The sequence below is a fragment of the Boleophthalmus pectinirostris genome, unplaced genomic scaffold (assembly GCF_026225935.1).
Source record: "Boleophthalmus pectinirostris isolate CB_2022bp ecotype Guang Dong unplaced genomic scaffold, ASM2622593v1 HiC_scaffold_3, whole genome shotgun sequence".
Taxonomy (NCBI): Eukaryota; Metazoa; Chordata; class Actinopteri; order Gobiiformes; family Gobiidae; genus Boleophthalmus; species Boleophthalmus pectinirostris.
In genome coordinates, this window is record NW_026571299.1 from 31,721,436 (window position 1) to 31,738,917 (window position 17,482).

A 17,482-nucleotide genomic window follows, 5' to 3' on the forward strand; every position below is an offset into this window, starting at 1 on the left:
CAACAACAATTCTGAACACAGCCATTTCTCAAGCAACAAGTCAAAGTTTGTCTTCTACTGCTGTTACCTCAACAACTGGGCAGAAATCTTCAACAATTACATCAGAGACATATTTGACAACAGCCACATCCACAATGCACCAGGTGACTTCAAGACCAACCACTCAGCCATCCACAGAAATATTACAAACAAGTTCAAATGACCAGACATCATCAAAATCATATTCCACAGGTCTTTCTCCACAAACATTTCCTTCAACATCAACCACCTTGCAGACAATAACATCTCATGTCATTACTGAAGCACCATCATCGGTCTCAGGTCCATCAACAACAGGGCAAAAATCTTCAACAATCCCATCAGTTACTTCTGTACCAACGACAAATGAAGGTACTTCTTATCTTTTCTAAAATTTTCAGTTCCACTTCTGTTTAGTTTGCTTCACCACACAGGTTTTTTTTCTTTTTTATATTAATCCAGTGACAACAACTGCTAGCTGCTCAGATGATGTGTATGGTCTAAACTGCACCTATGGTATTAATAACACCCAGCCTAATATTGGTGAGTTTTCTTTTCATAAACACAAACATGTGTTGTCTTTCAACTTACATAATTCCATTTTTAATTTGCAGACACTGGACGACTACCAACTCGCAAAGTAAATATTACTTTGGTTATAAACACTACTTTCATCAGTGACTACTTGAATTTAAATTCTCCAAAATCCATTAGTTTCATCAACATATTATTATCACAGGTAAACAACAAATTTCTGTTTTTGACAATGTAATGATTTTTTTCTTTTTTCTTTTTTTTTTTACTATGATCACATGTCTAACACACTGTCAGTAACTTTTTCCTCTGAAATTCCAGTTAGAACCACTGTGCAGAAAAGCAGATCCTTATACCTTCAAATCTATACAAGTCTTCAAACTAGTGTAGGTTCTGAGTTTACACAAGAAATAACTATTAGAATCTGTTATCATAATCATTTTTCTTTTATCTCTTTTTTCTATTTGTTTTTATCTTTTTTTCTCTTTCTCTTTTAAGTTCTGGGTCTGTTATAGCAGAGACTGAAGCCCAATACAGCTATGTAAACAGCGACTCTAAAATCCAGTATGTCAACAACCAACTGGAGGAGGTTTTGAAATTGATCCTAAATGATACAACAAACCTCTACAACATTGGAAAGGCATTTAATAGTACAGCACCCACCCAGTTGCAAGCAGTGACATTTGAATCACCTCCAGTTAGAAGTAAGTCCCAGTTGTGTACTTCTTTCAGGAAAATATAATATATTATGAATAACTGATCAATTTTCCACCAGGTATTACTCAGTTGGAACCTTACATCAGCTGCACATACTTTGCTAACTACACTCCGGAGGTCATCAATGGTAGTTGGGAGTGTGTTGGGCCGTGCAAGACAACTCCATACTACTGCAATCACCACGGAGACTGCTACAATCAGATTTACCTTGGACCAATATGCTTGTAAGATATACATATTTATTAAACTTTGGTATTATTAATAATTGGTTGTCTACATATGCACTGTGTATTACATAGTGAAAGAATAATTTTACTCAAATTTACTTTCATATTTATTATACTCATTACAGTCAAAGGTAAGAAAATGATGGCATGTGTTAGTTAATTGATATATTATTATTATAGTAACTGTTGTTTGGACATAAAGTACAATTAATTACTTCAATCTTGAACTTTATTTATTTATTTATTTATTTATTTATTTATTTATGATTGATTGATTGATCCTAAATAATCTCCACATGTGCAAAGACTCATCCTGGGATCCACTCTCATAATAAACACACTGCACTTAGATAGATTTTATTTGCACATACATGTATACTAAAAACATTTCAAACAGGTAGAAACAAAAGAAACTGGCTGTGCAGGAGAGAATGAGAAGAAGACTGTTTGATCACCTCCCCTATAAACATGATTTTATCACAACAGTCTGTCAAGTTGAGTTTCAGTAGTTCAAATATTAAATATTATTACAAATTAATGTTTGTTTTAATTGCCTTCTAAAATAGTCCAGTGAGGAAATTGGACTCTCAGCTAAATTATTCCACAGTGTCGGCCCTCTGAACTTGAGCATTCTTTAATTTGTGGAAGTTCTGCACAAGGGAAGATAAAAGTCTCTGCCGTGTCTCATAGTATAGGTGTGAACATCTGAACAGTACATAAAAAAGTTGTCAAAAGTTCTGGGTAAAACATTTGACAAAGACACATACTTATACATAAGCAGAGAATTACAATATATGTTTACATTAAATATTGTTAGAATATTGTATTTTTAGATAAGATAAGGACAATTTGTGTGAATAATTCATAATTCTTAAAAAAATATTTTGTATTAATAAAATTGTGTTGAGATATGTCTTACATGTAGAAACCATGTTAAAATACATGATGGAAGGATAGATTCAACTACAGTATAAAGTCATGCATGAAACATTTATACAGCAGCGAACTTTACTCAAAATACCAGTGGATTTCATAATTTTTCATCATGTTGGGTATGATATTTCCAAGTTAGTTTTTGATCAACAATCACTCCTAAAACTTAATTTGAACAATTTGGCTAATTGTGATACCATCAAAAGATAGTGTCACATCTTGACTACATGTGTTATTTTTTGTACTGAAAATCATACAATGTGTCTTTTGTATATTTAGAGAGAGTTGATTTGTTTTAAACCACTCAGAAATTATTGATAATTGTTCATTTGCTTCTCTCATCAGACCATTTAGATTGGGATGAGATAATAGAAGGCATGTATCATATGCAAACATAAGAGGCAACACTTACAAATATTTTTTAGATCATTAATATACATTTTGAATAATAGTGGTCCTAAAATGGAGACCTGTGGGACACCACAAATATGAGCTTTGGTTTATATAGACAAATTGTTCTTGCTCCTCCAAATTATTTTTCAGCCATTTTAAAATAAGATCTTGTATTCCATATTTTGTCAATTTATTAAAAAAAATAATTTCATAATTGACTGTGTCAAATGCTTTTGACAAGTCTAGTAATAGACCAAGAGTCTTATTTTTATTAAATTTAATTGTATTAAATTAGTTGAAATTTTATCAATAAACTGCAAGAGGGCCATTTCTGTAGACATGGTTTCTCTGAAGCCATACTGATGGTTGTAAAGAATATCATTTTCTGAAAAATATTTAGATTCTTGCATAAACTTTCCAGTACTTTAGAAAACAAGGGTAGAACAGAAATAGGCTGGTAGTTGTTGAATAAGCTGGAGTCATCAGATTTGAACAATGGTGTTACTTTAGCTAGCTTAAGATCTTTTACAACAACACTAGTTTTAAGTGACAAGGAGAGAACATAAGTCAAAGGCTCAGTTATAGAGGAGGCTACTTTCTTTACAACGCTGGCTCTTATTTCATCATGACCTGAGCTGTGTCTCTCATTTTTAGTAGTATTTGCATTATCTCATATTGTGTTGGTGGAGCAAATGTATTTAAACAAGGATACATTTTATCAACAAGTAATGAGGTAGACTTTCCCGATTAAGCTATATGTTTTGCCAGTGAAGGGCCGACATTCATAAAAAAAGTCACTGAAGCCATTAGCTTCAGTGACAACTTCAGAGTTGTTATCATTTCTAATGCCATCGGATAGCTGAGAGGGTAAAGCTCTGGAACTTAGTTTTTTATTCGGTAATTCATTCCAGGTATTTTTAACATTTTTATTTTTAAGGATATTTTTTCAATGGATTTTATAACATGATATATTTAATAGTGTGGGACTAAGAATTGATACATTCTTTATAACTGAAGATTTTTTCATTCCCCCATGTAATCCATGGCTTGCTATTATTTTGCTTTTTGTTCTTGCAGTTACAAAAGGAAAACATTGTTTAAACAAGAACGCTAATATATCCATACATGTTTTGTATGCTATTTCAGCATCCTGATGTTTGTAAACCTCATCCCATGAAATCTTTGCCAGTCTTTGCCTCATTTTTCTGAGAAAATGTATGGTGCTTTAACCTCACATCTGGCCTTTTCTGCAAAGTATTTGCAAAAAACTGAAACACGGGGCAATGGTCTGAAATATCAGTGAGTGATACACCTGAGGCGATAGATTTCTCAAATATTTATCAGTATATTGTCAATTAAAGTTGCAGAAGAGTTTGTTATCCTTATTGGCTTATCAATAAGTGGGTAAAAAAAAATATTTTTACCCCCTTATTGTAGATTTTTTAAATACACTTTACACAAGATATTGTAAAGTATATTTTAAAAATCTACAGTAGAATGCACTTCAATTCACACTGACAGTTCATTAACAGTAAAGCAAATTGACAATCAATTACAACAAATACTATCATAAGGGAAATAAGTTGAAAACATATATACACAAATTAATTGGTTTGCATTTACAATGTAGCATTATTGTATTTTCAAGCATTGGTGTGTGTATGTAAACAGTCAATTCTGTTAACTTTGCACTCTATTTATCAAATGTTATGTTCAAATATCCTTGTCTGTTTTTGTGTAGCTGCTATAGTTCGAGTATTCGGCATTACTATGGGCCGCGCTGTGAGCTGTCCAGCTGGGGTCCAGGTTTCTATGGGGCTCTGTTTGGGTCATTGGCTGGTGCTTTCCTTCTCCTCTGCATGTTCATCATCGCTGCTGCTGTTTACAGAAGGCTAAGGCGCTCTGGAAGTTGGTTAGTATTTACACAGCATACCAAAATGACCATTATATACAAGCTGATAAATTAATTCAATTTTTTTTCCAGGACAAGGAGAGATAGTTTTGACAGACGACTATCTACTTTTGAAGAAGACTTTTTTGATTACAGAGGTTTGTCTTGTTGTCCTGTTAATTTTTCTATTTTTAATACAACAGTTGTAACACATTATAACCACTGACCAGTCAACCTACTTTAAATTTCATTAAAACTCTCACGTTCTAATCGGGGTCACATTGACTCAAAGTATTTTTTTTTTTTCTTCCCACTCTCTTGGGGCAGGTCAGTCAGACCCAAAATTTTATTTTCTCGCCTGGCGAGAATTTATTTGCAAATACATTTTTGGGTCTGATTGACCTGCCCCAAGAGAGCGGGAAGGGAAAAAAAAATCTTCGGGTCAACGTGACCCCGAGAAGCATTAGGGTTATTAATTAAAAATTAATTAAAAATTGAAAAACATTTAGAGAATGGCTATTGCCAGTACTAACATAAACCATATGTCACAACATGCTGGAACATAGTCATGATACTTTTCTTGTGTTCTGTTTGTAAACATCTTTAATGAACATGTCTTTTTTTCTCTTCTCATAGGACACCACAACTTGAGATTCTCTCGCATATAATTGAATCTCCAGAACTAATTAAAAATAATCCACTAAATTATTCAACCTATTTATATATTAATTTAACTTTGTTTTACTCTGTAATAATTTTTCACATCTTTGTTCAAAATTAAAATTGTGAAAGCGGACTCAGTGTTTATTGTTAAGCTTTAAAGCTCTGTCCAAAGAGACAAGTAAATATTAATTCATTCATTCATTCAAATGTCATTCAGTAGAACATTCTGGATAAATAAATAGCATTTCAAACAGATGGTATACCTTCCACCAGAAAAGTTACATTGTTTATCCTACACTTTAAGAAGTTTACATACAAGGTATCCGCATTATTTTGAGTGATATCTATGTACGTGAGGCTCAAACCTAAAAGAATCATTATTTGGACACTAGATGGCGCCATTTTGCTTTTATAACACCTGGAAGAATTGCAGCATTCTCCTCAAGGAGGTGACTTCACCTTTGTGCTTTTTTTTTTTTTTTTTTTTTGTCATATACGATCCAATAACTAAAAAAGGCAGTACGAAATTTTATAATATCATATATTATATATTAGGATGTCCATTCAATAAGAATCACAGTCTTTTGTGCACAAACAAAAACATATGTCTACAGCTGTCTTTAATGTAACTAAGTTGTCTTTAATGAACATTAATTTCTCCACAGGGGTAAAGAATATGGTTATATCTCCATCTAGTGGCTTATTCAGACAACATGCATGTTTAAATTTCCCAGCCTCCATTCTCTGGCCTGTGTAAAGTTTAACCAGCTGCACTTGAGCTGAAGTTAAACATTGACTTCTCTGACTTGCTCTTGATGCAAACGATAAGGAAATTCAAATCCACAAAGAACTCAATGCACTGATTGTATTCGTGGGGTTTGTGATATCTTTGTGCAATAGTTAGACATGATTTTCAACCAAAAACACTTGGTTTGGTTTCTCACTTATTTGAAAACACCATGTAAAAATTTCCATTTAATGGTAACTTCACTGTAAATAAAATATCATGTAATAGCTTTTATATCCAACTAGCAGGCAGCATTCACCTTTTCTTCTTGATTATTTTACCAGTTTTAATACAAAATTAATTGCAGTCCATGCAGGAGTAACCAAAATATCTATTTTATCTTAGTTGTTGATGTTGCAGTCTCAGAATGTTTAAAACCCAAATCTACAACAATATATAGTTCAAAATTTGAGCTGTGGGTCGTCTGATTACAGGACACACTTCCACAACTTACATACAATATAATACATACCTTGTCATATGTGGTTGTTTCATATGACTGTATATAGACTTTACAACTGATGAAAATGTATATATGTGCATTTAGCCTCACTGACCCACTTAAAGCTCAGGCAGATTAAAATAGGTTGGTTATTTGTAATGCTGCCTCATGTGGTTGACTGTGGTTCAGCACCATAACCACATACAGGGAAGTGATGAGACTATATGTAGTGTGGGCAGAGATTGGTGCTTCAAGGAGCATCGTGTAAACCAGGAAGAACTCTCCAGCTGTCAGTCAACCATTGTGAGTTGTGCTCCTGGATAGAGGCCAGTCATAATAGGGAACAGCATGAGGGCGTGTGGGTGATAAAACAGGCCAAACAGCTGAGCCAGGAGTTCACAGTCTTCAAGAAATCAGCCGGAAGCAAAATCATAAATAAGTACTTTTTTATTTTACATCCTTTTTGTTCAAAGATTATATACTTCAACTGTTCATAGCAAATGGAATTGTTAAATACTGTACACTGCATACTCTCCCAGTGCATCTTTTCACCTACATCCGAGCGATAATTTCAATTTCTTCATCTTCAACATAAGACATGAATACCTTAAGATTAAATAGTATCAGTGTATGATGTAAACATTCTTTAAAAAAGCATAGGAAGGGGTTGCAACATTTTGTGAGCAGAAGGGAAAGAAACAAAAACTTCAATGTCCGTGTTTTGACCTCAGCAGTATCAAAAACTTTTTCTATCAAGGTTACTACAAATATATGCTACATTTACCCAAGTTTGAGAACAGTAAAATTCATACATTTTCTGAGCTGCCAGCAGCCAATGTGTCTGAAGAGGCCACACCCACTGCAATCATGTAAGACAGGAATGCATGAGTAGAACTGGAAAAGTCTGTGTCAGGTAAACCCTGTACTGTCTATGTAGTCTGTGCAACAGGTTGGCCTAACATTTGTGCTAGAAATCTTCATTTAAGGACATCCGGTTATTATACCAGAGAGAAGGCTGGGTTAGTTTTGCTCATTGTACAAACCTGGCCCTCTTATGATGTGTTACTTCTATGTTTTTTTTTTTTTTTTTTATTTGTTCTTGTTTTTTGTGTTCAACAATTCACTAATAACTATGTCAGGACATTGATACCCATGCTGTAAGTACAGGTAAGGTTAAAACAGGAGGTAGTACAAATTATATCAACCAAAGACTCACAGCTTGACCACAGACTCATATAAGACAGTTAGTTTTGGATACATTCATGACATTTACCTGCACAGAAAGTAACAAGTACAGTAGACAGTTTTATCTTTGTCACCAAATATCTCTCACACATTTAAACATACAGTACATGCAATCATTATCCAAGAGCTACCACGGAAAAATCTCCCATGACAAAACAAGAACACAGAAAGGTGAGTTTGTGCTTAAATCCTTCATTTTCCAGCAATTTACTTCATATAAAAATGGATACTGACCTATTGTCCCTTGTCACTCACAAAGTATGAAACCCCCACAATGCATTTCACGTACAAAAAAAAAAAAAAAAAAAAAACACTGAGAGGAGGTCCAAGGCCTGCTTGTACCTTGATACCACAAGAGTCAATACAACAAAAGTAATGAAATTAAACATCATATCAAAAATAGGTTTTCTTATTAAATCTTTGCCTAAACCTGGAGCCAGAGATATCTCAGCTGCGATAAACCAAAGTTACCAGTAACTAATGCAGTGCACACCTACCCTGTGTGTGTTCACAATAGAGTCCATCATAAAAAGCAGCGGTTTAGAGGGTACTATGGTCCATTGTTGCTTATTTAATACAAATACAGTATGCAAAGGTTGTCAGACAAAATCCACAGGTGCTTTCTTCCGGCTGCGATAGTCCCATTCTGAGTTTGATACATCTAAATTTTGGGCTGGAGGGCCGTCCAATAGAAAGTAATGTGTGTTGCTAACTTTCTGTCCATTTTCAATAACAGGAAAGATACAAGGTGACCCCTCACTGTTCTGTCTCTGTAAACCACGATAAACATATTTAGGATCTGGAGCAAAGCTCTGTGTTGGAGGCATCTCTCCATTGACATACAGGGGCAGACTTTTGGGACTGGGAGTACGAGAGCAGCCCCTGGACAGAGGGTCACGGGGTGGGAGTTTGGGTGGTCTGTCCTCGTCACTGTAGGCCCCAGAGACTTCGACTGACCAGCGACGGGGGTCCTCTGTCTTATGGTGCCGTGGGGGGATGGGAGGGGGCACTTCAGGTTTGTATGTACTGTGAGTGTTTCGTTTGGACTGGAGATTCAGAAAAGAGGGTTTGTTAAAAGACCCTGCCGGGCCCGACTGTGTGCGCCGAACCCGTCTCTGAGTCTTATCTTGTAACTGTCTTGGACATACGGGAACGTCCTCTGTCTCTTGCCGTGGAGCACGCTGCACAGGAGGTTCATGCTGTGACTCATGTCTGTCATGAGAAATTTGAATTTGGTGATGGTTTCCCTGGTGATGGTTTACCGGGTGGTGCTGTAGTGTCTGGGTGGGTCTGGGGCTCTGAGGACCATGATCACAGAAAGCATGGTTCACTTGTCCGTGGATTCTGAGGCTTCGCCGGCCAAGTCCAAAACGCACAGGTTTGATAACTGGATCAGCCACAAGCCGACAGCTTTCATCTGAATTTATAAAATATTCCTCATTGTCCAAGCTCTGTATAGAGCAGGAGTCTGTCTGTAGGGGGATGGGGGGCAGGGGCTTGGAGCACCTCCCTGGAGTCTGTGGGGGGCTGCAGCCTCTATACGCAGACTGTGGCTGTGATAGGATGTGGGTGTCCTCTGATGGGCTGGGCGTGGAGGGCTCAGGGGTGCAGGACAGGGAGAGGTAGGATGGCCGGGACTTCTTCAGGAGCCTCTGTGTTCCTGGACTGTGCTTGTGTCCTACACACATTACAGGAGGTTAGCTTCATATTACAGTGGATGTTCAGAGACTGAGCAGAGCGTCATGCAGTACTTACTTTCATAACTAAGAGATAGAGGGGGTGACTCTTTGTGGTACAAATGAACTTTTGGATCTGTGTAGGGTGATTTTATACTAAAGCTGTAAAGAACAGAAGACATTAGGAGATGGAACAGTAAAGATGGTTATATCTGTAGTACTAGTCACTCCTGAACACTCACTTGGGGCTAGCTTCATGAGTGTACCCCCAGGACGAGTTCGAGTCCATGCTGTGGCAGCTGCCCCAGAGGAAGGGGTTCTCGAGAGGGAAAGAGGTCTCCTGGGCAGTCAGGCCCACTGTGGACATGCTCCAGGCAGCCTCGGGTCGCATCAAAGCCAGCAAACTCTGAGATCGCCCGGCTGGCCAACACTTCTCCTGCAACATACAGAGACACACCAACATTTACTACTGTAAATAAGGTCCATACATAAAACCTAAATGGATTACAACCAGGTAATCATATTTGTTCCTCTCACATATAATACCCAGTCAAATTATTTCAAAATATAAAAAATCCTTCAACAAAGTAATCTTTTGTATTTTTGAAAATAGTATCTAGTAGCCAGGAAATAAACCAATAAAGGAAAACAAATTTGTTTTAAGGGATAATATAGTTTTATATTTATATATTCTACTGAATAAGGATCAAACTTGTAGAAATATAATATTAATAATAATAATAATAATAATTCATTGAAACATAATTAATCTAATTCATCCAAGCAAAGAACATTTTACCAAAAAAAAAATAACCCAGCATCTGGCTCTAAATTCTGAACCATAAAATATACAAAGTTTACAGTCAAGTTACAAAGGAGTCACTACAATCTCACTAGGCCTGAACAGCAGACAAAAGAAGTGCCTCTCCTGTTACAAAAGATCTATGTTGCAAGAGCTGCTGATGTCAAATGACCTGCATGTTCACGTCAACTATGTGTCAGTCAGACCCACACGTGTGTACGCAATATTTATAGACTCATTAACCACTACGTACTATATGAGGAGTGGGGCATAGTTTTAGATAAAACTAATTATATAAAATGTTAGATTTTTAAAAAATACATCAACATTAAAATTTTCATTATAAATAGGGATGACATGCAAAATTAGTAGCACAAAAGGTTTATGTCTCATTGGGTAAAATGTATTGATTTTGTGTTTATGGTGCAATATGTACTATAACTATTACCACAATGCTCTCACAACTGAACTGCTGAACCTCTAAGCAAGTAAACTTCTAGCCAAGTATATATAAAAATATGAATAAATCTATTTTCTTTTTATTACAACAATAACAAAGCATTACTGCTGCAAATGCACATGACACAATGCAACACAGCAATATTTATGTCAGTATTCAAAAACAGGTGCATAGTGTGAACCCTGGAGACCTAGGATGATGTATGTTCAGTGACACGTTGTTCTGCTTATAATGTAGCCGTGCTGATTGAGAACCACACAGGCCCCTCTCTCTCCTCTCTCCAATGAGCTAAAGTTATGTTCTGCCCTGACAGCTGTCGAGAAACAAAGCTCTAAAACAACAGGAAGCCCGGGGCATCAGCAACAGCCAAAACTGCCCCGACAAGGAATGCAGTCCCCTCTGTGGCCAGGGCCATCGATTCAGGTCCGAACGGGACGGGAAGCAACTTGATATTTGATAATGAACCCCCCGGGACTCAGGCTTCCTCCAGCAACAGGTGCAGACACAGTTCATCCTGGCAGACGACCACAAGTGCGCTCACAGAAACAAGATTTTTACAATGTGGTGTGATCATACGGAGAATTAAGTTGGGATTTATATGTTATCAATTCAGGACATTTGTGAAAGGTTTTTATGACTGAAAATTTCTACACATGATTGGGCTGAGAGAATTGCGAGAACTGTGCTAAAAAAGGGAGATTAAATATGTCGGCAGCAACACGAGGAAGGGGTTTGGGTTTAAATTTGCACAAAACTGGTCCTAGTACTAACCTGAATATAATCAAACTAAGGAGATAGAGATCTTTGGCTTAAGGAGATAGAAGTTAAAGTTATTCTTTGTTAACACAAGAGCCAATCTTTTTCCATTTAGGAATTGCAGTGGCACATCCTTCACAAGGCTAATCTGACAGATCTTTTCCCAAAGACCTTCCTGCTGATGGAACCTGTGAGAGGTTCATTTGAAAACATCATCATCTTCACCAAAGATGACAGAACAGAGTTCACAGAGCTCACAGAGAATTAAAAGAATAGTAAGTAAAACATAACAAATGTTTTGGTTTTCTGTCAATGGACTACAACATTATCAGCAATCTACTGTAATGTTAGTATTTCCTAGCCAGTTATTTTGTGCTGTCACTGTGTAAATGCTCACCTCAGGTCTGTGGTTGTAAATGTGATTTTGCAAAGAGTGACAAAAAAGAGTGACTGACAAAAAGTGTAAGTAATACTTAAAGGAAGTTCATTTCATGACAATTCAAGATTTTTTTTTTGTCCAAGACGACATTTGCTCAACTATACAAGATATGAACCGACTCTTATTGAGCAGCACAGAATAACTACAAGTGTACTTCAAAGAGGGTTACATTAAAATGTTTAAATAAAGGCAATAGAGCTTTATTCATTTTGTGAGTTGCTGTTTTAACCAACTATTTTTTGTCTACAAAGTCCTGGTACACATGGGCCTGTTATAGCTCATTAACTACCCTTATCTCTTACATCATGCATCTGTGACCTGCCTTACACTCATATAGTAAAATATCTGGCAGGACCAGTGCATATGTCAATATAAAGGGTTACTTTCTATGTTTTATACTAAGAAGCAACGTGGCTTAAATCGAGAATATAGTTACAATAGGCATTACTTCATTTTCACAATTGGCCTCTCACACGTTACTGCAATTGAAAAAAACAACAGTGTAGTATTAGAAAAGAACTAGTCATTTACTTCTATTTGTAAGATCTTTACCTTACCCTTGCTCAACACTCCTTTACAGCAACTTTTGACGGATATTTCAACACCCATTTAAGCAATCTCCTCAGCTACGCACCTAGTTATTCTCTTATCTTACTATGTTTAGTATAGTGCCTACAGACAACGTAAACTCTGTATTATTTAATATATTTAATGTTTCAGTAGGGAGATATTTTACTATTACTGCTCCTAGCCAACTACTATTGCTATAAAGACACGTTTTAATTACTGCCAAAAAACATGTTCACGTTTTAGTTTAAAATTGTACAAAGGGGTACTCCAAAAACACTTTATCTTAGAGCAATATATTTAGTCAATTGCCAATTATATTTAACATTATTATCATTATACATTTACAACCAGCCTACAAAGCCAAGATAACATGCAACAGAACCTCCATTCATGTAGACTATTTTATATTGTCAATATTCAACTAGGTTATTGGTACAAATACAGCCACTACTTCTACTACTACTTAGGGTGTCCACCTGTTCCTCTTTTGGTTATCAAGCACAACTATTCAAGATTCAAGTAAATTATAAACCACCATGCAAAACATCTATGTTTGTACCTACCTCATATTTATCCAATGTAATTACAACGTATCCAGTGTTACTCATTAACGCTAAATAGTCTATTTCAATCTTCTCTCTCCTGTTTCCTACAAGGGTAGTAGCTTGGGCGCGCTTTCCACTTTTGACAGGACATCCACAGCGGGGCACGTATGAAGGGGGAGGCCACGGAAGATCACACCCCGCTGGTGACAACCCTGCAGCGGTTTGTGAGCAGCCATACCAGCTCTACCTGTGAGGCGAGCGGTGGAGCGAGCCAGCGAGCGCACAGCTCACCTTACCGGATTGAGATAATAATGGTTAAAAGCCCTCGAAGCAGCCAGGTGACTCATACGACAACATGCAAGCCAGCTATCTACCATGGCCCTGTCCTTATGGTAATTTCTGATAGAATAAAAATAATTTGGGGGATTTACGCAGAATATGATTTTTACGCACGATAGTATGCTATTAAATTTGCACCGACACAATATCAATCTAGAATGTGATCCTGCCAGAATATTCAAAAAATGCTACATGTTTAAGTCTTCATTGGCATTGTATAAGTGAGTGGAAATAGGGTGTTATAAAATAATGAATGAGGTGATGTCGTTGCACCAACTTGCTGCATGCTGCAATATCCAAAACGCGCACTTTGTAAGTTACTACAGCTTTAAAATACTTTCTAAACTTACCTAAATAACTTTGCAGTACTCCTCTGCTGCTGACTTGACCCCGTCTTTGGAGAAAATATAGATCCTCCTTTGTTATTAGTCTCCTCGTATTCAGATTACTGAAACATTAGACACGGGACGCTAGCGTGTAGACGTCGCTCCAGTAATAACGCGTTACTTTTCTAGCCTTTACTCGTAAGACAGAATTATTTTAAGGTCCAAAGCGCTATGGAGAAGGGCTGGCTCCTCCCCACACACTTGCTCTTAAAGACGCAGAGTAATATTTCGCTATGTTCCTTTGCTGAGCACATTACGTGCAGCAGGAAAAGCTACGCATATACATTAGCTGGAAAAAAAAACAAAAAAAAAAAACATAACAGTCAAGCACCTCGAGACAGAATTATGCGCATTTGAAAACGTAAAGCGATCAAGGTTTACCTATGTTGTTTCAGATGTCTTTAACTAATGTTAGCCTATAAACTCGGCATGTAGTAAGATTAATAGATAGCCAAATTAGCCTATTTTTTTTCTAATTTACTGGATTAATTGCACAAATGAATGGCTCTTATCTTTTTGTTATTGACCAAAAAGTTACACGAATATTATCAGATAGGACCTCACAGTCTTATCATAGCAATAACATAATATTGCATAACCTTAAACCATTTTAGCGGTTGTAAACACGAATGTTAATACTTCGATTGAGCATATTTTTTTCACATAGCAAAAAAAAACAACCAGACATGTGTCAGTTTATGTACAGGCATTTTAAGGAACAATATGTAACTTTTCTAGTGGCTGTCCCGCCACGTCTTTATGGATACGCTATTGCTTTGGAAATAATGTGTAGTAAAAAGAAAAAAACAACAACAACCAGATATGTGTGAGTCTATGTACAGAGAATATTGTAAAAGTACTAAGGCATTTTAAGGAACAATATGTAACTTTTCTGGTGGCAGCCCCCCCACATAGTTGTCTCTATGGATACACCATTGCCACACACAAAATTTCCACAGAGACATAAAGCAGTTGCTGTGTTTTTGTAATTTTTTTGCTGTTGTTTTTTGCAAAGCAATGATCAGTGCCAAAGAGTTCTTGTGTTTTGGCATCTAGCATTACAGTCTCCATGGTCAATCGTCTCTATGGTCATTTTCTTTTGTGCATTTGTTCGTCTGATTTCATGGATAATTAGGTTACCAGGGCTACTTTTCTAAGTGGCCGTCTCGCACCCTCTGTGTCCATTAGGCTAACCGAGTTAAGCAAACTCAACAGTGACATGCATGTTACTCAAACAGAGCCACACAATGGTCCTGCTAAATCAATAGTGAGTGAAAAGCAGCGAAGGCGTGTAGAGAGGGTGTTCTTGCTGGAGTTTGTCAATCTTTTACAGGTCGGGCATTGGGGGCATAGAGCTGCAGCCATCTTATTATCACATATTTGGCCCCACGCTGAGAGCAGACTGTGCTAATCCCTCTTTATGATTTCAGACACATTTTTGGGATTCCTTTGGGCCAGTTGTGACCAGCAGTGCGAGGAGAGGAGCACTTGCATGACCAAATGTACTGTAGCCTATGGAATAGAGTGTGCAGTATTTCTGTGTATTCAGTTCAGTTTGTATTCAGCTTCCTGTTATATGCAACATTATGAAGACTTTTTCTTATTCGAAAGATATAATATTGTTCATCTCTAGGGCAACAGTCATAACTGTTTACCATTCAGAAATCCCTGAATATGTTAACAATCTCAATCAATTGAGCATGTTTGTGAGACATTTTCCAATTAAACTCAGTCAATTGTATTTTCTGCAGTGCATGTTCTCTGAAAAAACATAAAACATCCAACCAAACATAAAAACATGCACTCTGTTTAGTTAGTGAAGTAAAAGGCAGTTTATTTGCTTTAGGGGAAGGATGACAAATCTTATTTCATCTTCATTTATTTGAAGGGATTAACTTACTTACTTGTATGCTGTTATCATAGGTTATAATAGAATCCAGGGAATATTTTTGGAGGATCAAGGAATTTTCTTTTTTACTATGCCAGATTTGTATGTTCCTGCATCTGTTTTTGGCCTGTTTTCAATGTCTGTGTCCAAAGTATGTCCACTACTGTGCACAATATGTACTGATTTATAAGTTAACTAGGCAAGCAACCAATTAAAAAGCAAAGAAGAAAAGACAATGCAAGCAAATCCAGCCTTGCCCATGCTTTAGGGCTGATGCAATTTAATTTGAACAACTAATAATAAACAGTAACACAACCAATTAAAGACAATAATACATTGCATAAAGCCTTGTACCAAAACATACTAGAACAAACCAGCTCTGAGATCCCCCTCCCCTCCCTGCTGTGACATCACAGTGACAGGAAGTGCCTTATAAAGTCGTCAAGGCGGGAGATAAGCCCCAGGCAGCTCCGATCAGAGTCAGGCAGAATACCCTTTTCACTCAGCAATGACTCACGCCTCTGCATCATTCATCGCACTTCATTTAAATTAGACACCTTCAGTAAACCATCATTTCTGCTACATCCCGGAAGAAGTAATTTCTCTTGAAGCTTCCAGTAAACCCCATACAACAATATTAGTTGATCACATTGTAAATTGTAGAGAATAATAGCAGTGTTTCCCAAAGAGTAATGCCATTACTCATAGAATGATGGTGTGCAAAGAGTGTTACTGAAAGAATTAAACTGTAATGTTAGTATTATAGTGTAATATAGTCTTTAATTGATAATACTTTTCAATGATTTGGATATCCCAGGGGGTACACTGGTCATCAAATGTCTCCTGGTTACACACAATTCAAAGTTTGGAAACCCCTTTGATATAGTATGAAGTATAAATATTTGTCATTTGTCATATTTGTGAGTATATTGCTGCGTTGTTTTTAGTTTTTGTTTAGTTTAGTTTCCTAGTTTAGTTTTTTCCAGTCATATTAACTTATGACATTTACACATACAGCTAGAATGACAAGTCTACATACACTTTGTAATAGAACAAACTACCTATTCTTGCACACTCACTGACATCAAATAAAATTTCATACATGATAAGTGAGTAAATGAGATTAAATAGTGAATGATGATCATGATAATGATGTTCTGTGCTTGACTCCTTCCTCTCACATTTTGCCACATGTCTCTCAAACTTTACCCGCATTTGAAACTGCTTCCATCCAGTAAAAGAAATTCTATGGAACAAATACTATTCTGAATATGTAAAAAGTAAATTTATAACATTTCACTTGAATTGTGTCAAAGCTACATACAAGCCTATTATTCTTTCAGACAAATGATTCCACTTTACCAATGAGCATCACATTTGTATGCACCAGACTCCAGATTGCACATTAAGTAAACACACAACAATCACTTTTCTGTGTCATATGCTGAAGTACAGTATAAACCTGTCTGCAAAAGGAAAGGGTGGAGTTTAGGTGCAAATTAAAAACAACACAGCCTTTTATCACTATTGTAACTCATTAAAATCTGTGCCATGATGAGCCTAGCTGCTGAAGTCATAACATTACGTGCTCACTGAGCACTGTCCAAAGTTCACATTGAGACATGCACTAGAGCAAAAGGGTGGGTACGCTGGTGACATGGATGACGTAAGGCACTTGTGGACATAGCCTTTGGAAAATACCAGTAAACTATATATTGCTATTGTAATTATAAAATTAATGGTTTAAACTAAACAATAGAAATACAGGTTT

At 36.6% G+C, this 17,482-nt stretch overlaps 2 protein-coding genes across 3 annotated transcripts; one reads left to right on the forward strand and one right to left on the reverse strand.

The window, feature by feature from the left end:
- Window positions 1-5,410, forward strand: LOC110166951 (mucin-3B). Its single transcript, XM_055160791.1, has 9 exons — window positions 1-390; window positions 481-561; window positions 633-757; window positions 874-938; window positions 1,051-1,256; window positions 1,328-1,493; window positions 4,564-4,734; window positions 4,807-4,871; window positions 5,350-5,410. The coding sequence occupies exons 1-9, from the start codon at window positions 135-137 to the stop codon at window positions 5,379-5,381; spliced, it is 1,167 nt and encodes a 388-aa protein (XP_055016766.1). The 5' UTR covers window positions 1-134; the 3' UTR covers window positions 5,382-5,410.
- Window positions 5,411-7,034: 1,624 nt separating this feature from the next.
- errfi1a (ERBB receptor feedback inhibitor 1a) lies at window positions 7,035-13,959 on the reverse strand. 2 transcript variants are annotated; one of them, XM_020932249.2, is made up of 4 exons: window positions 13,788-13,959; window positions 9,769-9,962; window positions 9,606-9,688; window positions 7,035-9,528 (listed from the first exon to the last, which is right to left on the reverse strand). In XM_020932249.2, exons 2-4 carry the CDS (start codon window positions 9,915-9,917, stop codon window positions 8,450-8,452), a joined length of 1,311 nt encoding a protein of 436 aa, XP_020787908.2. In that variant the 5' UTR covers window positions 9,918-9,962; window positions 13,788-13,959; the 3' UTR covers window positions 7,035-8,449. The 2 variants fall into 2 exon arrangements, with proteins under 2 accessions (XP_020787908.2, XP_055016765.1); XM_055160790.1 differs by lacking the exon at window positions 13,788-13,959 and adding an exon at window positions 13,117-13,754.
- Between the last annotated feature and the right edge of the window lie 3,523 nt (window positions 13,960-17,482).